Source organism: Canis lupus, chromosome 33, assembly GCF_011100685.1.
Source record: "Canis lupus familiaris isolate Mischka breed German Shepherd chromosome 33, alternate assembly UU_Cfam_GSD_1.0, whole genome shotgun sequence".
Taxonomy (NCBI): Eukaryota; Metazoa; Chordata; class Mammalia; order Carnivora; family Canidae; genus Canis; species Canis lupus.
The window spans coordinates 25,372,631-25,397,382 of NC_049254.1; the positions used below are offsets into that span (position 1 = coordinate 25,372,631).

At 37.7% G+C, this 24,752-nt stretch overlaps 1 protein-coding gene across 7 annotated transcripts in view; it reads right to left on the bottom strand.

Moving 5' to 3' along the window:
* The window catches only part of POLQ (DNA polymerase theta), a 124,191-nt gene that overhangs the window by 19,909 nt on the left and 79,530 nt on the right, over positions 1-24,752 (bottom strand). For 5 of the 7 annotated variants that reach the window (XR_005383385.1, XM_038582983.1, XM_038582982.1 and 2 more), the window contains 6 exons: positions 15,604-15,797; positions 11,793-11,930; positions 10,395-10,569; positions 7,850-7,979; positions 6,872-6,993; positions 1,640-1,824 (listed from right to left, as the gene is read on the bottom strand). Coding sequence is in view for 6 of the 7 variants with exons in the window: in XM_038582983.1 (XP_038438911.1) it covers positions 1,640-1,824; positions 6,872-6,993; positions 7,850-7,979; positions 10,395-10,569; positions 11,793-11,930; positions 15,604-15,797 (944 nt within the window). In the remaining variant the exon portion in view is untranslated. Of the gene's footprint in view, positions 1-1,639; positions 1,825-6,871; positions 7,034-7,849; positions 7,980-10,394; positions 10,570-11,792; positions 11,931-15,338; positions 15,396-15,603; positions 15,798-24,752 lie in introns of those variants that run through there. The other 2 variants (XM_038582986.1, XM_038582987.1) reach the window with 2 other exon arrangements.

Genomic DNA, 24,752 nt, shown 5'->3' on the forward strand with positions numbered 1-24,752 from the left:
ATCCATAAAATGAGGATAGTAATACCTGTATCATGGAATTGTGAAGAGTACGGAATTATTACTTATAAGTATTCAGGAAACTGCCTGACATAAAGCAAGCTCCTATAAATGTCATTAAATATAAGTTTAATTTTAAGATTTTATTTATTTATTTGAGAGAGAAAGAGAGAGAGAGAGCACAAGCAGGAGGTGGGAAGGAGAAGCAGGTTCCCTGCTGAGCAGAGAACCCGATGTGGGGCTTGATCCCAGGACCCTCAGATCATGATCTGAGCTAAAGGCAAACGCTTAACTGACTGAGCCACCCAGGTACTCCAATTAAATATAATTTTAAAAGATAACTTGCAACAAATGATTATGAGAGTTTCAAATTACTTTTTAATGTGATAAAACAGCTAGAAGTTTTTGGCTTTTTTTTAATACATTAAGAAAGATTTCTTTCCTCCTTTTTGAGATCTCCGTCAGACCCAGGGAGTAGATCGTTCAGTGCATGGTGATTTAGTATAACATGAATACTATTAAATCATGTAAGAACTTATTAAATAAAGGCAGATATCATCAGTGGATGAGTGTTTAGGTTATAAAGTCAGAATGTCTAAATTCTGGCATTCTGAGCTTATCCTGGCTCCACCACTTATAGGTGTATGACCTTAAGCAAATTACTAACTTTTGGTGCCTCAGTTTTCTCCTATATAAAATAAGGATAATAATTACACCTATTTCATGGGTTTATTATGAAGATTAAATATTGGAACATTACCTATTTTACCTAAAGTTTAATTCTCGCTGAATGCAGGACCCCAGAGATTAATATTAGAGAGGGTAAAACTGGCTTTCTAAAGAGTAGAAAAAACAAGGGCTGGTGGTAAATGGGCAATGGTGAGAAGAAGGGTTTTATGCCTAATGAGCCAGTCAAGAATCACAGCCATGAGTAACTAGAAGTATAAATGTAAAACTAACACAGCAGGATCTTAAAGGTGGGAGTTATATTCCTTTGCCTCAGCCAGCAATCCTACTCTCTCAAAAATGGCATCAGATTTCCTATAGGCCACGAGGCAAAAAAAGTATGAGTATTAATCCAGGCAGGAAATGGTGTAATGTAAATGTGACCTTTGACATTCCCTGTGCCTGACAGTCATCCAGGAATAGGAACTAATATGGACCCACTTGAAGAGTCCAAGGCAGTATAAACTTTCAAATGTGGGTTAGCTAACCAATGGCCTCAAAAAACTAAAAGGCTATCAGTTACTATTTATAATCCACAGCTCAGTAATATTTATTTTTCAGTAAACATTTAGAGAGCACCCATAAAAATAAAAAGGTGAAAATATGTTTACAGACTAGAAAGACATTTTTAAAATACTCACACACACACAAATAACAACTACCACCACCACAATATCTACCACTAATGCAGGTGGCTTTCTTCACACTAAGTAGCCTCAGACTAAGTCTATCTGATTCCTTCTACTGACTATGAAGGAAAGTATAATGAATACCATGAGACAGACTCAGGTGAATGTGGTTTGAAAGATCCAAAGATGGAGAAGTCATTCCTCAACTGCAAATGATCAAGGCTATTTTTAAAATTTTTTAATCATGAAAATTCTCTTTTTATGCTAAGCATGTTCACTAAGATCACCTGCTTTGCTTGTTGCCTCAGATCATCCCCAACAGACTCTGGTTCAATCATCTTCCACTCAGCTGCAATACTCCTGAAAACATCAGCTCCAGTGTTTAATACTTGAATGAGACGACGATCGTGAGATAAATGAGCCAAGATCCTCAGTTCAAGTTGAGAGTAATCAGCAGCTAATATTAAACCACCTGAAATAGGAATGATTTTAGAAAAGCCAGTACAAAGACCAGTCTAGGTTTTATATAATTGAGCAGGATGATAGAAGTTTAGTTCTAACGTAGAACCATAAGACTATGTGTCCAAAAGTTAAAATCTTGCTCTTAACGTGATGCAATTCAGTTCTGTAACTTAGATCATTTTTTGTCTGTTTATATTTCAAGTATATGTAATACGTGTAAAGCCACCCCTAACGTCCACTCCTTAAACCACTGTGGGAGTGCTTTCCTTAGTGTTTCTATAGCACCTGACATATAATCTAAAATGGTTTTTTCATGCCTCTCCTACATAGCACAGAGCCATTAGGGATGGGTACTTAATTTTCCTTTGCATTCTGTGAAAAGCTTGCATAATTCTGGCACTTCATAGCCCCTTAAATTGTTGATGAATGAATGAATGAATGAGTCAAGAAACTGGTTTGCAATGTGTGCATATTTTAAGTGCGCTGGAGAGAAACGTGCTCTGCTCTAACAACAGAAACATTCAATGGAAACAATCAAGGGATTGATATGTGAAGAGTTACTTAGAGGATTTGGATAATTTACCTATGTAATAAAAATGACTAGATTCAATATACATGGCAAAAACAAAATTTAAATGATCCTGGCTAGAAAAAAGAAGGAAAAATATTTGCAACTGATATCACCAAGGATTCATTCCCATATTATAAAAAAGACATGCTACAAATCAAGAATAAGACAAAATATAAACAAGCGGTTCACAGAAATAATCAAAAGAACCTTAAACATACTAAAGAATGCTCAACTTCATTCACAATAAAGAAATACAAATTAAAACTACAGCAAGAAACAATTTTTCTCTACTTAAACTGCAAAAATTCAGAAGTTGGGCAGCACATTCTGTGGCAAGGCTGAGAAAGAAACATACTGTTATTGGGAACTAAATGGTTACTGCCCCCCATTACACTGTAATTTAACAACATCTATCAAAATTGAACAGGTTTACTGTTTACTGTGACTCAGCAAACCCACAGTTTGCTACAAAGATTACCTGCACAGAGATTAAACTGGTTTATGTTCAAATTTATTTAATGATAATCACAATTCTCCAGCATGAAAACATTAAATGAAAAATGGCACACAACAGTATATATGGAATCTTTATTTTTGTGTAAGAATAAGGGAAGAAAATATCAGATATTCATATTTGCTTATATTTGCATAAAAATGCTACAAGAATCTATAAGAAACTCATACATGAGTCATCTAGAAGAGCTGTATAAAATAGGATAGCTATGATAGGGAAGGAAGCAAAACTTCTCAATACATACCTTTTATATATTTTGATTTCTGAACTATGTGAATGAATAAACATTTCAAAAATATATAAGTAATAGTTTTAAACAAATGACCACAATTTTTATGGCCTTCCTGCCATAAGTAAGAAAAAACTGACAAAATATTAAGTTTTCATATGTTGGAACAGATAGTGCAGGACTACAATCTTTAAGAATTGATGAGGAGAGAGGAGATGAGGTGAGCCATGTAACTGTTTCTGAAAGGAGGAACTGACCAGAATGCATTGCAGGGAAGGAGAGAGGAAACAAAGTACTAGGATCTGAACAAAGGAAGCAGAGACTAGAGTCTGTGCCTACTAAGGCAGGCTAGAATTTATGGAAATTTAGAGAAAGGAGCTGCACATAAAAGAGCACCACAAATATGCACAGTGATCCCTTTGGATTTTTGACCAAATACTAAAGGAGCAAGAAAATTCAGAGAACCAGGTAAAGAACTAATACTAAAGAAATAACTGTTACCAAAGAAACAGACAAAATGGCCAAGTTGTCAGCTGAACAACTACTTGAAAAACAATCTCTTGAATGTGAGAGATGTTCAAGCTGTGACAGGACTGGGTGTCTGGATCCTTTTATCACATCCTGGTCACTTAGTACAGATCCCCAGCAAGGCCACATCTTATAATTGGGGCTAATCTAGCCCTAGAGTAAAGGCTACTCTAAACATTTGCTAACAAAGCTTTTAAAATTATAAAATGATTGAGCTGAATGTGAAAGTAAATCAACTGTCTGCCAGAAGAGAAGGTTATTAATTAATGAAGACTACAAAGTCCCAAGAGTCAATAATGTAGCAACTATAATGTCCAACACACAAAAGAAAAAATACTAGACATATGAAGAATCAGGAAAATATAACTGACCAGGAGAATATTTAATCAATAGAAAAATGACCCAAAAATTACAGATATGATGGAATTTTAAATACTACCATAGATAATGTTCAGGAATTTAAAGACACATGGGTATAATGATGTAATAAATAACAAATTGCAATAAGGTAATAAAAATTAGACAAATCAAGTGAAAATTCTAAATGTAAAATTCACTAGAAGAATGTGACAGTATTTAGACACTGTAGAAGAGAAATCCATGAACAGTAAACAGTCAATAGAAAGCACACATTGTAGCACAGAATAAGAATAAAACAAAAAACAGGGAGCAGAGAATAAAAAAGAAAAAAAAGTTTAGTGACCTGTGGGGCAATACCATGTAATACTGTATATGTATATTTGGGATAATAGGAAGAAAGGAGAGCGAGATGAACAAAAAATATTACAGGTGGGGTGCCTGGGTGGCTCAGTGGGTTAAATGTCTGACACTTGGTTTCGGCTCAGGTCATGGTCTCATCAGTCATAAGACCAAGTCCCACATGGGGCTCTGTCTCAGTAGGGGAGTCTACTTAAAGATTCGCTCCCTCAGCCCCTCCATCCAACTAACACTTGCACTCTCTTTCTCTCTCTCTCAAATAAATAAATCTTAAAAAAATTATAAGAAATAATGGTTGGAAATGTTCCAAATTTACTGAAAAATATAAGCACATAGATTAAAAACAACAACTAAGCCAACTCAGGATATTCAGCTAATTCAAAAGTCTCAGAAGCAAAGTATGAAAAACTACCCAAAGACTCTTGCCCAAATCAAATTGCTAAAACTGAGTAACAAAATTTAAAAAACACCCAGGGAAAATGTAGTTATATTATGTTTAGACAAGGAACAAGAAAAATGGTGTTGTACTTCTCATCAGAAATAAAGCAAACCAGAAGCTAATAGAAATATATATTTAAGGTGCTGAAAGAGAAGGACTGTATACCTAGAAAAAATCTATGTCTAATAAAATTATCAAAAAATAAAAAATAAAAATAAAAAAAAATAAAAAATAAATAAAATTATCTTTCAACTGTGAGGATAAAATAAAGAAATCTAGAGACAGGGGAATGATGGGATAAATCACTGTCAATAGAACAGCATTACAAGAAACCTTAAAGGAAGTACTCTGGAGGAAGTACTTTAAGATTCCTTAAATTACTCCAAGAAACAAAGTATCAGAAATGGTAAAAGGTAGACAGATAGAAAAGACACTTTTTTATTTTTTGATTTCTTTGAAAGATAATAGACTGTTTAAAGCAAAAATAATAATATACAGTAGCACTTATAAGTCATAGAAATGAAATCTATTATAAAAGAGGGTAAATGGAAAAAATTTTTACATTCCAGATGAAGTAGTATAAGATTGTATGAAGATACTCTGTGATAGGATACATATTGTAAACTCTAAAATATCTAAAATAGTTAAGAAAACAATAGAAGAAATAAAAATAAAAAATAGTAGAAGACTTTAAAAAAGAATAAAGAACAGATAGAATAAATAAAACACAAACAAGATAGTAGACCTAAACCAACGGCCTGCCAATAATTACTTTAGATGTAAATGTACTAAACACTACATTTAAGTGACAGAAATTTTCAGATTTAATCCTTTACATTTAATTTCAATGAAGTTAAAAAATTTAAACAAAAGCAGTATAAAATATTGCCGTGTTAAACACAAATTTATTGTTTAGGTAAGAATAAATCGAGGGATGAACAGATAAACAAAATATATACATACAGACGATATTAGCCTTAAAAGGAAAGGAAATTCTGACACAGCCTAACATGGATGAATCTTGAAGACAGGACACTAAGTAAAATAAGCCAGACATAAAAAGACAAATACTGTATAATTCCACTTATATGAGATGCTTTGAGTATCAAAGTCACAGAGACAGGAAGTAGAATGGTGGCTGCCAGGGGCTGGGGAGTGAGGTGGCGGGAGAGTTACTGTTTAATATTATAGAGTTTCAGTTACGGAAGATGAAAAGCTTCTGGGGCTGGATGGTGGTGATGGCTGCACAACAATGCAAATGTACTTAATGCCACAGAACTGAATACTTAAAAATGGTTACAATGATAAAGTGCTGACAGTTCACACTTAAAAAGCAAAACTGAAAATTACCAACCTGGTGACACTGTCATAGACCTAAATTCCCCCTGAGAATATTAAGTTTCTGACAATTAAAAATCAATTCAGATGATGAGCTGCACTCTCACACAGACCTGCCAGCTGGCAGAGGAACAAATGCATATACAAATAGTAAGAATGATTTGGGAGAAGATCCTGATTTCCAAATGTCTCATGATTAGAGTTTATAGAGTTCAACCATTCATGTAAGGTGTGTGACTAGAGTACTGAGGAGAGGTCAGGCAGGAGGACGGCAGCCTTGGGAGGTTCTCCCTGCAATAGGAAACAGCAGAGCAGAGACAAGAGAAGAAGCAGAAGAGCAAAGTAAGTCAGAGAGACAAAAAAACTGTGCCCTTAGAGATCAAGGGAGAACAGAAACCGAGGAAAGTGAGGGTTAATTAACAGTACACATGCTACACAGAAGTCAGAGGACAAGGAAGTCCACTGGACTCTGCAAAAAGGTTTACAATCACCATGGAAAATATGGTTTCAGCAGACTGCTGCTGCCCACAGTGCAAATCATGAAGACAATGATGACAGACAACCTGGTAACACAAAAGGAAAAAACAGGCTATGCTGTAGAGCACAAAGATGGAGGGACCAATGCATACTTCTGAGTCTTACTCATAATGCAGGCTTTTTCATTGCTTTGAAAACCACTCCCACGTCAAGGAAAAGTTCAAAAAACCACCAGCCACCTTACCTGAGAAAGGCACAAAGGCATGTCGCATACTGACTGAAAATGGCATTCCTTGGTCTGAGGCTCTCTCCTCCACCTGTGCCTGGTGTCCAGAGTTCGGGCCACAACTCCTCTTACCTCTTCCTCTGTCATGCAAACAATATCAGCAGCTGGACATGAAGCAGTCTCAAATATATGAAAAAGATCTCATTTTTTCAGTAAAGTCAATAGTTCCATCTAAGAAACTTAAAAACCTTATCATTTGAAACTCACTCTAAAGCTTAACAAAGACACTAGATTTTCTTTTTTAGCAAGCATTCAATTAAACAAGTAAGGCATTCCTCTAACAGCTCTGACCACAAACTGCTTCTGAAATAATTATTGACATCTAGCTCAAATCAACAAATTCTTTTGACCATATCGAATATAAATTCTCTATGCTTTTTCTTTCCATCATGTCTGTTTGTGGAGGACAGAATGGGGTGGGGAGGGGAGATGCTCCTAACATAGTTATAAACTCTTCCCTTTAGCATCTGAGTTAGAAAAGCCTATTGTGCTGATTGATTTATTTTTTAAAAATATTTTATTTATTTATTCATGAGAGACAGAGAGAGAGAGAGAGAGAGAGAGAGATGGAGGGGGCGGGGGGCAGAGACACAGGCAGAGGGAGAAGCAGGCTCCATGCAGGGAGCCTGATGTGGGACTCGATCAAAGGACTCCAGGATCATGCCCTGGGCCGAAAGTAGACACTAAACTGCTGAGCCACCCAGGGATCCCCATGCTGATTGATTTAATTAGTGTCCTAGGTTTTTAGTCTTTGACCATCAACTACCTTTCTTTATAGACAGACTCAGGATTTTAAACGGATAGTACCTAGAATAGAAATGTGTATGTCCAGAACGGAAAATGAAACTAACTTCATTATTTTGTCCAATAGGCTGTTTTTGAGCCATTCATACTCACAAAACTGTATTAATGCAAATATAGAGAAACAGCATCTACCTGCCGTAGACGGGAAGTAGGCCTTTGGCTAGGGCTTGGGAAGGTGGGCTTTCTCCTACTAGTATTGGCATTTTGATCTCAAAATCTCTTGGCACATTCTGAATATTTGGTTCCATAAAGGTTATTCGTCCTAAAATCAAACAGAATGAAGACATAAAATTGTGGGGGTTGGGGGATCTGCATTTCTGAATTATGCATGTTCTACCTTATTGCTAAACTGAATTTATATTTAAATATTTTTCATTATGTTCATGCATTTAACAATGATAAAATAAGTACAAGACTAATCCCACTGTAAGTGAACATATGAGTCAACTACAATAGAATATTTTACATTAACATTAACATTAAAATTAACATTAATATTAAAATTAACATTAATTAGAGAAATTAATTAGAGAAATTAACATTTCTCTAGAAAACAATCCAATGATAAGAAGCAATCTGATAAGTTGAACGAGTCCTATGCTACAATGAATACCAGCTATCAGTACTATACAACGTTAGCAGTGGTATTAATAAGATGAATCAAATGGATCCTAGGAGAAAATGACTATCAAAACCTTCAAAACCCAGGACTGCACAAGACACAGACAGCAGATATGAAGCAGAAGAGCAGCTGACTGCTGAAAAGAGACAACCTGGGCCCAAGGTGTTAGCTAATGTAGGAGATGAAGCAGTGAGAAGTGACTACTGGAACATCAATTTCTCAACATCACCATTCTCACTCATCAAGAAAACTTTTGGTAGCACTGACAAAGCTGGACACTAGAATCAAGTGGTTAATGAACTTTCTAGAAAAGAGATAGCTATTTGTTTTAATGCTAATAGCCTTTGTTTCCCTGCAAATATTTTACATTTGTTTACTTATTGAGTTTTTCCAAAATATGGAAGCATTACTAAAAAAAGACTGCGTAATTGATCTTGTTATTGCAGCTTTTATAACACATATATAGTGACATAAACCCTTCTCTTTTATAATATAGTTTTTATTGTTACAGGTTCTCCATCAGCTAAGTATATAGGATTTCATCTTCTTTAGATAAGTCAGACATTTTAAGTACGTAAGATATTCTTTTTCTGAATAAATCTCTGATATGTCCTTGTTATTTAGCTTTTAAGAAAAATTAGTGCTCAATAAATGGCAGATATTAATGTACTTATTACCATGAAATAACCTGCTCAATGTTACAAAACTAGTCAATAGCAGAAGAAGGAATCCAAGTCTCTTGCTGCCTCAGCACACTATCTTCTTTTCCATAATAATACTTAATATTCAGGTCTATTGTTTGAATTAATGAGGCTGACACTGACAGACAAACAAGATGGCAAAAATAAATTATGAAGCAAAAATGTATCTTTATGGAGATGAATTCTAATAATGAAATGGCTTTGCTATGCTCAGGTAAGCTTGTACTCCTAAAATACTCTTTAAATGTAGGCATGGTATGGTGAAAACCCATTGGAAAAAAAAGGAATTGATTACTTTCTTTCTACTTTATAAGCAGAAAGTTCTGTATGTTCTATTTATAGTTCTAAATGTTAACACTTTTAGAAACTCTGGGCTGATTTTCGTTTTTCACCAAGGATTTATTTTACATTACAAGTTTACATTATTGGCTTATTGAAAATGAAATTTAAACACCAACACAGCCAAAAAATGGCCAGGGTGAACTAAAGTTAGCTAAATAGGAAAGAAAGAAAAGAATTTGTTTAGAACAGGGAGTAAAGGAGCACGGAAAAAAGCAGCTCCTTCTGGCACCTCCACCTGTAATAAAAGCAGCAGCTGGTGAGCAGCCATGCATGAAGTGTCCTGCACTATTCTAAACACTTGACAGGTATCAGTCTATTTAGTTATCAGCATGACCTGGTGAAGTAAGACTATAATACCCCTGTTTTACAAATAAGGACACTGAGGCATGAAGCAACCTTGAATAAAGATTCAAACCTTATAAAAGTCAGATATCAAAGCCCACATTCTATACCACCAATCTAATCTGTCTCCCCAATGAGAGTTAATGCTCCCCTTTCTTCCAATGTACATTGCATTTGGCAAATATTTAGTTTTGTGCTGCCTGAAGCAAGAATGCTTTTTTCCTTACTAGATTACTCATACCTATCATGAGAGTGCTATGAGACACCCAAAAGACTCTACAGCTCTTTTCTGATTAAGTATAATACGACACTCATCTATTATATAGATGCCCCCCAGCACTACTTAGATTCAACTTGGAGAGAATCTTAAGAGGTTCAGGAGAGGGCTAGAACTGAAACTAGATAAGATCACTGACTCATAAATACTAATCCAAAGCACAGACATTCCCGTTACTCTATATAGCACTTGAAAGTCGGAACAATACCAAGTCTCATCTGTCTATCCATCTATGCTTTGGATGTAGGTAGTATGTGTTTCTTAAATGTTTATGGAACTTCACAGAATCCAATGATCAACACTTGAATTCTTTGGTCATCATTAGAAAACATTATATATAAGAAGTTTTTCTTTCAAAATTGGATATTATCCATATTTAAGATTTCTCATTACCTGTAGCAGTGTGTGATTGTGATACAGGATAGATTCTTTCCATTCCAAGAAAAGGATTCAGACGCTTTTCCCGCTGCAGAGGAAAGACTACTTTGGTAATAGCATTAGTGATTCTTCTCCACTCTAATATCAAGCCTGGTAAAGGATGTAATGCCTTTAGTTTATTTAAAACATCCTGCCAAAGAAATATAATGAAGTAAGATCAGATACTTGTACAAATTCCATAGCTAACTAGACTCTCTAATAGGTAAATAATATAATCTCAAAATTAAATTTGTAAACTCCTGTATCTCAACTCAAAATAACTGTTTGGATTTCTTTTGCAATCACCATAATGATAAAACTATAGTAACTATAGATGGTAAAATGCAATCATGTTAATGCTGAGTAGTATCAATTTAAATCTACCTTAAAAAAAATTGTCATCTTAGCAAGGTACTATAACTGCCTTCGCTCACGCCACCCAAGAATCTATATCATGTCTTTCCTTTGTTTAGGTTTTCTTCCTCGATTCTCACGATTGGAAGTTTTGCATGTCTTTTCTTTTTGCCCTAATACTTTCAACATTTCCATATCAAGGAAGTCAGAAGACATCAATCTTCAAAACTGAATTTTCCATGCTACAGAGTTTTGGTGAACTGCTAAGAAATAGGAACTTGTGAGACTAGAAGGCCCGTGAGATAAAACAAAAAGTTTTGTGTCAGAATGAAACTGTGGAAACTTCCCTAGGGTAGGCAAGTCATAGTTAACAGTATTAGGGTCAAAATTCTACAGAATAGTAATTTGGACTGCTGTCTCTACGGTGGTTATGGTTGTACCTTCTACCCTTATTATTCCATTGAAAATTCATTCAGTAAAAATGCAACAATGAGCACTTTCTTCTCTCCTAAGCATACATTTTCCATGGATTGTGATTTGCGATTTTACTTTGAAGTTAGTAGATTAGATTCTTAAAACAAACTCATGGAAAACTTACTATTTTGCCCTAGAATTGAAAAAAGAAAAAATGTTTCATTTGTAATGGCTGGTATTTTTTCTTTTTTAATTCTTCCAAATCTTTGTTCACGTTCCTATACTATACAAATTATATTATCTTGGAAGTCCAAGAGTAGAGGATGCCAATAATGAAATAATGTTTATAAGTCTGAGGTTATAAACCATTATACTATTTTAACGATAGGAAGGACACAACTGCTAAATCAGATTATGGTCCAGATATTCCATGATGGAGTATCTCTGCAGTTTTTGCTGGCAGCCAAAACACAAACCAATTTGTTTTTATCTGGATACGTTTCAAATGGCAAGCTATGTTGGATCTTGACTTCATCAGCATTCTTTCAAGACACCAAATTGATAAAGTAATTCAAATTCTGCCCTCTGACTGTCCCCAAAGAGCACCTTACTAGTGCTGAATTGTTTTCCCAGCCTTAGCTTGCGTCTACTGTCATTCCCTCTTCTGGTAGAACCCAAAGTTTTCTTGCTGGCTTGGTTTTTTATTTCTCCATTTGGTGGCAACTTCAATTCCAAAAATAAAACCTGCAAAAAATTAATGCTTTTTTAGCCAAGAATCAAATCATAAGCATTGACATTCACAAAACATTTTTAAAAGTTATTTGAGAAAATCCATCTAAGTCAACATGGGTTGGGAGAATTTTTTAATTGCACATTATTAAATTATCACATTTAATAAATAATGGCAATGAAAATTTGTATGTCAGGCAGGCTATCTATACCCTAATCTAGGCACTATTAGATTAATGCCAATAACAGGCATTTAAACAGTCAAGAATAAAGGAATGTATCCTCTGTGCCGAATGAGAGTGAACAATAAGCTATTGACATTAAGACTAGGTTGCTCTGAGAACTGTGAACTCTCCTAAACGAACATGGCTGCTCAATCATTTAAGCCTCATAGAGGGTCAACATGGCAGCCTTATGGCTATTATATGATCACAAAAATTGGAGAACACTGAGGCAGAAAGAGATCCAAAAAGCCATCTACTTCCACTAACATAAGGCTAGACCCTGAGAGTCCCTGGACACAAAAAGTCAGGAGAAAGTGGCCAACCCAATGTAGCAATAGTGACAGCTAGAGTGGCTAATAAGTTCCTACTGAAGAAACTAAGCCTACACAGGCCAGGGATCCAGGTTCTGGGGCAGAAGGAATATCCTAAGTATACCTAAAATCACTAACTCAATTTACAAAGTTTAAGATTCAGGCAATTCAGAATACTATCTACTATCTCCATTCATTCATGTACCTTGAGCGGGCTTTAGTGAATCTTGGATTATTTTCCCACAATAATCCTAAAAATTGAAATCATTTGTATTATCTAAGAATCTTTATTGGCCCCAAGTTGGGCAAGAGGTAGAAGGAAAGATAAGCCTGTGCTTCCGCAGAATAGCAGACCTGGTTCTAATTTTAAGTAGTGGGAATAATTGAAGCCATAGGTATAAAAGATACTGAGGCTTGCTATGGATGTTAGTAACTGCAACTAACAGTTGCAATTAAGTTATATAGATTTGCATGTATAGGGATCAGGGTTGTCATACATAACAAATAAAATTATAAAATGCCCAGTTAAATTTGAATTGCATGGGGTATACGTATATCAAAATATTCTCCACTGTTTATCTGAAATTCAAATTTAGCTAAATGTCCTGTATTTTATCAGGCAACTCTAGCACAGATATCAAAGAGTATATGAATGGCAGGAAAGAGAATCAAATAACTGAATAGGAAAATGAAATATTATTTTAAAATAACAGTAAGTCAATAATCCCAGAGACACCTACCATAATTAGGATATCTCAAAGACCTCAATTTATGTACTTAAAAGCTCTTTACCTTAAATTTCTGTTTTTCATGAAACCCTCAGAATTAATTGTGAAAACTTCATATCAATTACTCCTCCAGTTCTCAATTAATACATCTGTGAAATAAGGGGGTTGAACTGGATGAAGGGAAGAGGCACTAATATTTATTGAGCACCCACTGTGTCAGCCATCATACTAGATGCTTTAAGATGTGTCATCTCATGTAATACATATAACAATTCTGTGACACATCTGAAAAGGTTACATAAGTTGGAGAAACTTGGTTACAGTTACATGGCCAGAAAGTAGAAAAATTAAGAATTATAACTCATAGTCCTCTAACTCAAAAGTCCTTTTTCTTTCCTCTAACCCATGCTTCCCTCTAGACCAGGGATCAGCAAACTTTTCCCAAAAGGTGCCAGGTAACAGTTATTTTCAGCTTTGCAGGTTTTACTGTCACTTCTCAGCTGTGCCATTATAGACCAAAAGCAACCATAGACAATAACTAAATGAATAGGTATGGCTGTTCTCCACTACAATTTTATTTACAAAAACAGGTGGCAGGCCAGATCCGGCTCACAAGCTGTGGTTTGCTGATCCCCACACTCTAGGCTAGTGCCATCCAAAAGCAGTTCCTGCAATAATGAAAGTGTTCTTTTTTTTTTTTTTTTAAGATTTTATTTTTTTATTTGAGAGACAGAGTGAGTGAGAGAGCACATGAACAAGGGTAAAGGGGAGAGAGGAGCAGACTCCCTCCCAAGCAGGAAGTCTTATGTAGGGCTCAATTCTGGGATTCTGGGATCATGAATTGAGCCAAAGGCTCAACCAACTGAGCCACCACAGTGCTCCTAATGAAAGTATTCTATATTTGCACACCCCCCCACCCCATTATGGTAGCCACTTGCATAGGTGGCTATTGAACATCTGAAATGTGGCTAATATAACTAAGGAAGTGAAATATTTTATTTAATTTTAATTAATTTAAATTTCAATAGCCACAAGTGACTAATAGCTCCTGGATTGGACAACACAGCTCTAGATGATTAGTAATATCCTGCCCAGTTCAAAGATTCAACTTAAAATCACCAAGGTTTAAATAGTCAATGTGTGAAACTTAGATTACCTTAAATTCCCATCTTAAAATGAAGACCTAAGAACAAGCGGTTAAAATCAAAGTGATGCCTTTCATTCTGGCTTAGAGTTTGGTCTAGGCCTATGGGCTTAGTATCTGAATAACAAGGGCACAGATTCCTGCCTTTCCCCCACACTTACTTATACTGAAATCCAGAGATCCTATGTTTTTCATAAGGTCCCTAAGTAATTTTATGTACAGTCAGTTGGGTACTAGTTGGGGAGTTCTGAGCTAAAGAACTAAAAGAAATATATTAAACAAACAGCACCCTCTGATTAAGAGAAACAAAACTCATTTTTAAAAAACATATAACCCTGTGGCTTAAAAGGGGGGCGGGCATTATTATGAGTATATATAAAATGTATTGAGCATTTACTATGAGATGGGCCCTATTCCAAGTGTTTTACATCCAACATGTATTACTCACAACAAATCTATGAGGTATTTCTATCATAACCCTTTTTACTGATGTAGAAATTGAGATACAAAGACCTGATGTACTGGCTCAAGGTTACAGGGTTAATAAGTGGAGGAGATACGGTTTAAACCCAGGAAGTCTGACTTGAAAGCCTACGATCTTCACAACATACTATATTACTGAATTGCATCTATGAGACACCTGAACTTCAAAGCTCTCAAGTATAAACATCCACTCTGTATTTGTAAGCCTTCTAAAACAACCCAACCACCCTTTGTGAAGTGTGGGGAGAGGAAAGAATAGAATGTCAACTTTTGAAAATAAGAGTAAAGAGTGTGTCCAAATTTATGTTAAGTTTATAAAAATCTTTTTAGGTTTAAAAAAAACAATCCCCAAAATTCCTTTTTTCATTAACAACTGAGGAAAAAATATCTAATTTTATTTTCCAAAGAAGGATTTTGGGTAAGGAAGGAGTGAAAGTTCATGAAATTACTAACTTCATGGAGAAACAACTGCACTGTTATATAACAACCACTGTGGATCTTTTGTTCAACAAATATTTAACTTGATTGAGTACCTCCTTTGTTCTAGGCAAATCTCATGGAGTATACATTCTGGGAGGCTTCTTCACTACCTATTTCATAAACACAGATATAATTTATAAATTAGATGCTAGAATACTCTATCTCCAAAGTACTCTGATAACTAAATTTTTTTTTTAGCTGATCTTTGGTGTTTGGGCAAACACATTTAAGAAATACACACACACACACACACACACACACACACACACACACACAAATAATTTTTAACTCTAAAATTCCCCATTCCCATGATACAACCTCAGCGATGTCATCTGAACTGGTGAAGGAAAAACTGTGTCCAGCTAGTTGATAGGCCTGAATCTCAATTGCATCCAGCTTGGCTTGCATTATGTGTTTCTGACTTTCACATTCTGTAGTACTAAAGCCAATCCCATTTAGTTCTAGCAAGGCCAAGCAGTACTGAGAGGGCATTTCCACTTTGCAGAAAACATCTGGAAGAAAAAAGAAAACTAAAACATTAATCCATCAATCAAGTGACTAGATTAGCATCATCACCTAAACACTTTCTGGACTACTACCCTTGTCTACACAGAGAGAAGAAAAACTGGCAATCTGGTGAATGGTCTAGATTATAAGAGGCTGCATTTCTCCCAAGATAATGTTTCTGCTTCTACTCTTGGCAAGAGCCAGGGAGCCAATTTTATTTGCTAAACTGACTATAATGAGTTAATCTCTTGAAATTATTTCCAATATTCCTGGGGTCCATGATATGCATGCTTGCACAAAGAACTCAAAATGGAGGTTTCTTATTTTCCAACCAGAGAGTAAAGACTCCTGAAGTAAAAATTAGAGTATTTTTCTTTTCTTTCTTTTTTTTTTTTTAAAGATTTTTTATTTATTTAGGAGAGACAGAGAGGCAGAGACACAGGCAGAGGGAGAAGCAGGCTCCATGCAGGGAGCCCAACGTGGGACTCGATTCCGGATCTCCAGGATCATGCCCTGGGCTGCAGGCGGCGCTAAACCGCTAAGCCACCCAGGGATCCCCTTCTTTTCTTTTCTTAAAGATTTATTTATTTGAGAGAGAGAGAGAGAACGAGAGAGCACGAGAGAGCAAGCACAAGAAGGGGAAAGGGGCAAAGGCAGAGGGAGAAACAGGTTCCCAGCTGAGCAGGGCTCAATCTGAGGACCCTGAGATCATGACCTGAGCCAAAGGTAGACACTTAACCACCCAGGTGCCCCTCAGAGTATTTTTCTATCTGCTGACACTTCTTTTTTTTTTTTTTTTTAATTTTTTATTTATTTATGATAGTCACAGAGAGAGGGAGAGAAAGAGAGACAGGCAGAGGGAGAAGCAGGCTTCATGCACCGGGAGCCCAACGTGGGATTCGATCCCGGGTCTCCAGGATCGCGCCCTGGGCCAAAGGCAGGCGCCAAACTGCTGCGCCACCCAGGGATCCCTGCTGACACTTCTCAATAGAGTAGTCATGTTATATCAGTTTATCCAGGATGTTCATTGGAATATTAGTCTCAAAGATACTCTATGGAAAGGGTAGGGTTGAGAGACACTGTGTACTGCGATTTCTAGCACTTTATACTGCTTTTGGATAGTCATGATGCCTGTTAATTTAGTAAATGCTCTGAGAAGACCAAAAGCAAAGAGGACTATTTAATTTTGTATTAACTGGAAGTCTGAATTATTTGACCACAAACCCTCTGTTTTATATAAACACTTATTAACATCCTGAATAGTATATGTCCATAGAATGCACTATAGGAAATACTGTACTAAATCATTAAGAAAAAATCCATACCAAAGACCTCGGCTTCCAGTACTATGGATCACTAGGACTCTGAACAATCCTGGCCTGTCCTTCCTAGCTCCACACACACACATTTTTTGAGGCACTGCTGGTCTCAATCAGCAGGAGAAATGTCCAGGGACACCCATAACCCCTACCAAAAGCAAACAAACAAGTGATGGCCTCTAATTGTTAGGAGGAGTTTACAGGCAGTCAGAATCTGTTTTTAAGGACCTGGACCTAGAGCAGAAATTCTAGGATATGGGACCAGAGAAATCAGAAACTAGGGTCAGAACAAGAATAGTAAAAGCACCACAAAATCAGAGTGACAGGCAAAGTCAGAGGGACAGCCTAGATTCTTGGGCAGTAGGAAGGAGCAGTACTGTCATAGGAAATTCTATAGCCAAAAGATTTAGGGGATATATACCTTCGGAGAAGCTAATTCTCAGACTTCTGTTCTAAACCAAAACTCTCAAGGGAGGCTGGTGTGGTCCTTGGATGAGGTGTATGTGGTATGTGGCAGAGGCAAGAGCAAAACCTTTTTTAAGGAAAGAATTCCCCAAGCTAGGCCTACAGGGCTCCATTGATCAAACCTTGTATGAACTCACAAAGGATATGAAAAATACAAGATAGCAAAGAAATACAAATAATATTCAGCAGAAACAACAAATGGCAGATTTAGACCTGTATGAATCACAGATATAGGATCTTAGAACAGAATACAGAAGACAGTTATGAGTGAATTATTTATAAAATAAAAAAGAGATGAATAGAAACAAAGTAAAACAGTAGGAAAGTATAGTATAAATATACCAATAATCACAATAAATTGGCAAAATTGCAAAAAAAATGGTTAAGTTTCAAAAATAAATTAATAAGCTATGCTTTGTTTATAACATACACCTAAAGCATAAGGACCTAGAAAGGTTAAAAGGGATAGAAAAAAATATGAAGCAAATATTAAGAGAAAGTTGATGTTGCTATATCCATTCCAGAGAATAAACTAAGATTAAAAATCATATTAGTGGTAGAGCTGCTCATACTGATAGGTTTAATTCATCAGGAAAATAAATCAATTTAAAACATGTATGCAGGAGGAGGGGCAAGATGGCAGAAGAGTAGGGTCCCCAAATCACCTGTCCCCACCAAATTACCTAGATAACCTTCAAATCATCCTGAAAATCTATGAATTCGGCCTGAGATTTAAAGAGAGAACAGCTGGAATGCTACAGTGAGAAGAGTTGGCGCTTCTATCAAGGTAGGAAGATGGGGAAAAAGAAATAAAGAAACAAAAGGCCTCCAAGGGGGAGGGGCCCCGCGAGGAGCCGGGCTGAGGCCGGGGCGAGTGTCCCCAGGACAGGAGAGCTCTGTCCCGGAGGAGCAGGAGCTGCACCAACCTTCCCCGGGCGGAAAGGGGCTCCAGGGAGGTGGAGCAGGACCCCAGGAGGGCGGGGGAGCCCTCGGGCTCCCTGGGACACTAATAGACACCTGCGCCCCGGGAGAGTGCGCCGAGCTCCCTAAGGGCTGCAGCGCGCACGGCGGGACCCGGAGCAGCTCGGAGGGGTCGGGCGGCGGCTCCGCGGAGGGGGCTGCGCGGCGGGAGCGCGAATCCAACAGCGCAGGCCCCGGAGCACAGGGCACCGGGACACAGCCCGGATCCGGCCTCCCCCCGGGACAGGCAGAGGTCGGGAGGGCCCAGGACAGCAAGGACACTCCAGCTCCGCCCTGGAGCCTCCAGGCCCTGCATACGGAGTTATGCGGGGAGTTACCGCGGAGCTGACTCCAGGGCTCCAGAGCTGGCCTCACCACTGCAGTTGTTCCTCCTGGGGCCTCACGGGGTAAACAACCCCCACTGAGCCCTGCACCAGGCAGGGGGCAGAGCAGCTCCCCCAAGTGCTAACACCTGAAAATCAGCACAACAGGCCCCTCACCCAGAAGACCAACTAGACGGACAAGTTCCAGGGGAAGTCAAGGGACATAAAGTATACACAATCAGAAGATACTCCCCTGTGGATTCTTTTTTTTTTTTTTTTGCTTTTTGATTTGTTCACTTCCCCCACCCCTTTTTCCTTTCTTTCTTTTTCTTTCTCTTTTTCTTTTTTCTTTTTCTCTTTTCTTTCCTTCTTTCTCTCCTCTCCTTTTCCCAATACAACTTGTTTTTGGCCACTGTGCACTGAGTAAAATGACTAGAAGGAAAACCTCACCTCAAAAGAAAGAATCAGAAACAGCCCTCTCTCCCACAGAGTTACAAAATCTGGATTAAAATTCAATGTCAGAAAGGCAATTCAGAAGCACTATTATACAGCTACTGGTGGCTCTAGAAAAAAGCATAAAGGACTCAAGAGACTTCATGACTGCAGAATTTAGAGCTAATCAGGCAGAAATTAAAAATCAATTGAATGAGATGCAATCCAAACTACAAGTACTAACGACAAGGGTTAACGAGGTGGAAGAACGAGTGAGTGACATAGAAGACAAGTTGATGGCAAGGAGGGAAACTGAGGAAAAAAGAGACAAACAATGAAAATACCATGAAGATAGATTAAGGGAAATAAACGACAGCCTGAGGAAGAAAAACCTACGTTTAATTGGGGTTCCCAAGGGCGCCAAAAGGGACAGAGGTCCAGAATATGTATATGAACAAATCATAGCTGAAAACTTTCCTAATCTGGGAAAGGAAACAGGCATTCAGATCCAGGAAATAGAGAGATCCCCCCCAAAAATCAATAAAAACCGTTCAACACCTCGACATTTAATAGTTAAGCTAGCAAATTCCAAAGACAAAGAGAAGATCCTTAAAGCAGCAAGAGACAAGAAGTCCCTGACTTTTATGGGGAGGAGTATTAGGGTAACAGCAGACCTCTCCACAGAGACCTGGCAGGCCAGAAAGGGCTGGCAGGATATATTCAGGGTCCTAAATGAGAAGAACATGCAACCAAGAATACTTTATCCAGCAAGGCTCTCATTCAGAATGGAAGGAGAGATAAAGAGCTTCCAAGACAGGCAGGAACTGAAGAATATGTGACCTCCAAACCAGTTGTGCAAAAAATTTTAAGGGGGACTCTTAAAATTCTCCTTTAAGAAGAAGTTCAGTGGAACAATCCACAAAAACAAGGACTGAATAGATATCATGATGACACTAAACTCATATCTCTCAATAGTAACTCTGAACGTGAACGGGCTTAATGACCCCATCAAAAGGCACAGGGTTTCAGATTGGATAAAAAAGCAGGACCCATCTATTTGCTGTCCACAAGAGACTCATTTTAGACAGAAGGACACCTACAGCCTGAAAATAAAAGGTTGGAGAACCATTTACCATTCGAATGGTCCTCAAAAGAAAGCAGGGGTAGCCATCCTTATATCAGATAAACTAAAATTTACCCCGAAGACTGTAGTGAGAGATAAAGAGGGACACTATATCATACTTAAAGGATCTATCCAACAAGAGGACTTAACAATCCTCAATATATATGCCCCGAATGTGGGAGCTGCCAAATATATAAATCAATTAATAACCAAAGTGAAGAAATACTTAGATAATAATACACTTCTACTTGGTGACTTCAATCTAGCTCTTTCTATACTCGATAGGTCTTCTAAGCACAACATCTCCTAAGAAATGAGAGCTTTAAATGATACACTGGACCAGATGGATTTTACAGATATCTACAGAACTTTATATCCAAACTCAACTGAATACACATTCTTCTCAAGTGCACATGGAACTTTCTCCAGAATAGACCACATACTGGATCACAAATCGGGTCTGAACCGATACCAAAAGATTGGGATCGTCCCCTGCATATTCTCAGACCATAATGCCTTGAAATTAGAACTAAATCACAAGAAGTTTGGAAGGACCTCAAACACGTGGAGGTTAAGGACCATCCTGCTAAAAGATGAAAGGGTCAACCAGGAAATTAAGGAAGAATTAAAAAGATTCATGGAAACTAATGAGAATGAAGATACAACCCTTCAAAATCTTTGGGATGCAGCAAAGCAGTCCTAAGGGGGAAATACATCGCAATACAAGCATACATTCAAAAACTGGAAAAAACTCAAATACAAAAGCTAACCTTACACATAAAGGAGCTAGAGAAAAAACAGCAAATAGATCCTACACCCAGCAGAAGAAGAGAGTTAATAAAGATTCGAGCAGAACTCAACGAAATCGAGACCAGAAGAACTGTGGAACAGATCAACAGAACCAGGAGTTGGTTCTTTGAAAGAATTAATAAGATAGATAAACCATTACCCAGCCTTATTAAAAAGAAGAGAGAGAAGACTCATATTAATAAAATCATGAATGAGAAAGGAGAGATCACTACCAACACCAAGGAAATACAAACGATTTTAAAAACATATTATGAACAGCTATACGCCAATAAATTAGGCAATCTAGAAGAAATAGACGCATTCCTGGAAAGCCACAAACTACCAAAACTGGAACAGGAAGAAATAGAAAACCTGAACAGGCCAATAACCAGGGAGGAAATTGAAGCAGTCATCAAAAACCTCCCAAGACACAAAAGTCCAGGGCCAGATGGCTTCTCAGGGGAATTCTATCAAACGTTTAAAGAAGAAACCATACCTATTCTCCTAAAGCTGTTTGGAAAGATAGAAAGAGATGGAGTACTCCCAAATTCATTCTATGAGGCCAGCATCACCTTAATTCTAAAACCAGACAAAGACTCCACCGAAAAGGAGAATTACAGACCAATATCCCTGATGAACATGGATGCAAAAATTCTCAACAAGATACTAGCCAATAGGATCCAACAATACATTAAGAAAATTATTCACCATGACCAAGTAGGATTTATCCCCGGAACAAAAGGCTGGTTCAACACCCGTAAAACAATCAGTGTGATTCATCATATCAGCAAGAGAAAAACCAAGAACCGTATGATCCTCTCATTAGATGCAGAGAAAGCATTTGACAAAATACAGCATCCATTCCTGATCAAAACTCTTCAGAGTGTAGGGATAGAGGGAACATTCCTCAACATCTTAAAAGCCATCTACGAAAAGCCCACAGCAAATATCATTCTCAATGGGGAAGCACTGGGAGCCTTTCCCCTAAGATCAGGAACAAGACAGGGATGTCCACTCTCACCACTGCTATTCAACATAGTACTGGAAGTCCTAGCCTCAGCAATCAGACAACAAAAAGACATTAAAGGCATTCAAATTGGCAAAGAAGAAGTCAAACTCTCCCTCTTCGCCGATGACATGATACTCTACATAGAAAACCCAAAAGCCTCCACCCCAAGATTGCTAGAACTCATACAGCAATTTGGTAGCGTGGCAGGATACAAAATCAATGCCCAGAAATCAGTGGCATTTCTATACACCAACAATGAGACTGAAAAAAGAGAAATTAAGGAGTCAATCCCATTTACAATTACACCCAAAAGCATAAGATACCTAGGAATAAACCTAACCAAAGATGTAAAGGATCTATACCCTCAAAACTATAGAACACTTCTGAAAGAAATTGAGGAAGACACAAAGAGATGGAAAAATATTCCATGCTCATGGATTGGCAGAATTAATATTGTGAAAATGTCAATGTTACCCATGGCAATTTACACGTTTAATGCAATCCCTATCAAAATACCATGGACTTTCTTCAGAGAGTTAGAACAAATTATTTTAAGATTTGTGTGGAATCAGAAAAGACCCCGAATAGCCAGGGGAATTTTATTTTATTTTTTTTAAACTTTTATTTATTTATGATAGGCACACAGTGAGAGAGAGAGAGAGAGGCAGAGACACAGGGAGAGGGAGAAGCAGGCTCCATGCACCTGGAGCCTGACGTGGGATTCGATCCCGGATATCCAGGACCACGCCCTGGGCCAAAGGCAGGTGCCAAACTGCTGCGCCACCCAGGGGAATTTTAAAAAAGAAAACCATAGCTGGGGGCATCACAATACCAGATTTCAGGTTGTACTACAAAGCTGTGGTCGTCAAGACAGTGTGGTACTGGCACAAAAACAGACACATAGATCAATGGAACAGAATAGAGAACCCAGAAGGGGACCCTCAACTTTATGGCCAACTAATATTCAACAAAGGAGGAAAGACTATCCACTGGAAGAAAGACAGTCTCTTCAATAAATGGTGCTGGGAAAATTGGACATCCACATGCAGAAGAATGAAACTAGACCACTTTCTTTCACCATACACAAAGATAAACTCAAAATGGATGAAAGATCTAAATGTGAGACAAGATTCCATCAAAATCCTAGAGGAGAACACAGGCAACACCCTTTTTGAACTCGGCCACAGTAACTTCTTGCAAGATACATCCACGAAGGCAAAAGAAACAAAAGCAAAAATGAACTATTGGGACTTCATCAAGATAAGCAGCTTTTGCACAGCAAAGGATACAGTCAACAAAACTAAAAGACAACCTACAGAATGGGAGAAGATATTTGCAAATGACGTATCAGATAAAGGGCTAGTTTCCAAGATCTATAAAGAACTTATTAAACTCAACACCAAAGAAACAAACAATCCAATCATGAAATGGGCAAAAGACATGAAGAGAAATCTCACAGAGGAAGACATAGACATGGCCAACATGCACATGAGAAAAATGCTCTGCATCACCTGTCATCAGGGAAATACAAATCAAAACCACAATGAGATACCACCTCACACCAGTGAGAATGGGGAAAATTTATAGCAGCAATGGCCACAATAGCCAAACTGTGGAAGGAGCCTCGGTGTCCATCGAAAGATGAATGGATAAAGAAGATGTGGTCTATGTATACAATGGAATATTACTCAGCTATTAGAAATGACAAATACCCACCATTTACTTCAACTTGGATGGAACTGGAGGGTATGATGCTGAGTGAAGTAACTCAATCGGAGAAGGACAAACATTATATGTTCTCATTCATTTGGGGAATATAAATAGTAGTGAAAGGGAATATAAGGGAAGGGAGAAGAAATGTGTGGGAAACATCAGAAAGGGAGACAGAACATAAAGACTCGTAACTCTGGGAAACGAACTAGGGGTGGTGGAAGGGGAGGAGGGCGGGGGGTGGGGGTAAATGGGTGACGGGCACTGAGGGGGGCACTTGATGGGATGAGCACTGGGTGTTATTCTGTATGTTGGTAAATTGAACACAAATAAAAAATAAATTTATTAAAAAAAACATGTATGCATCTAATAAAATGGTCTCAAAATATATACAGTTAAGCTATAGTTAAAACTGAACTACAGTGAAAATTAGATACAAGTTGGATTTTTTTTTTAATTTTTTTTTTTTATTTATGATAGTCACACAGAGAGAGTGAGAGAGGCAGAGACACAGGCAGAGGGAGACGCAGGCTCCATTCCCCGGGAGCCCGACATGGGATTCGATCCTGGGTCTCCAGGATCGCGCCCTGGGCCAAAGGCAGGCACCAAACCACTGCGCCACCCAGGGTTCCCTTAGATACAAGTATTAAACAAAACTTGTTTAATAGATTTTTTTTAAAGATTTATTTATTTATTTATTTATTTATTTATTTATTTATTTATTTATTTATGAGAGTGAGAGAGAGAGAGAGAGAGAGAGAGAGGCAGAAGCACAGGAGGAGGGAGAAGCAGGCTCCATGCCAGGAGCCTGATGTGGGACTCAATCCCGG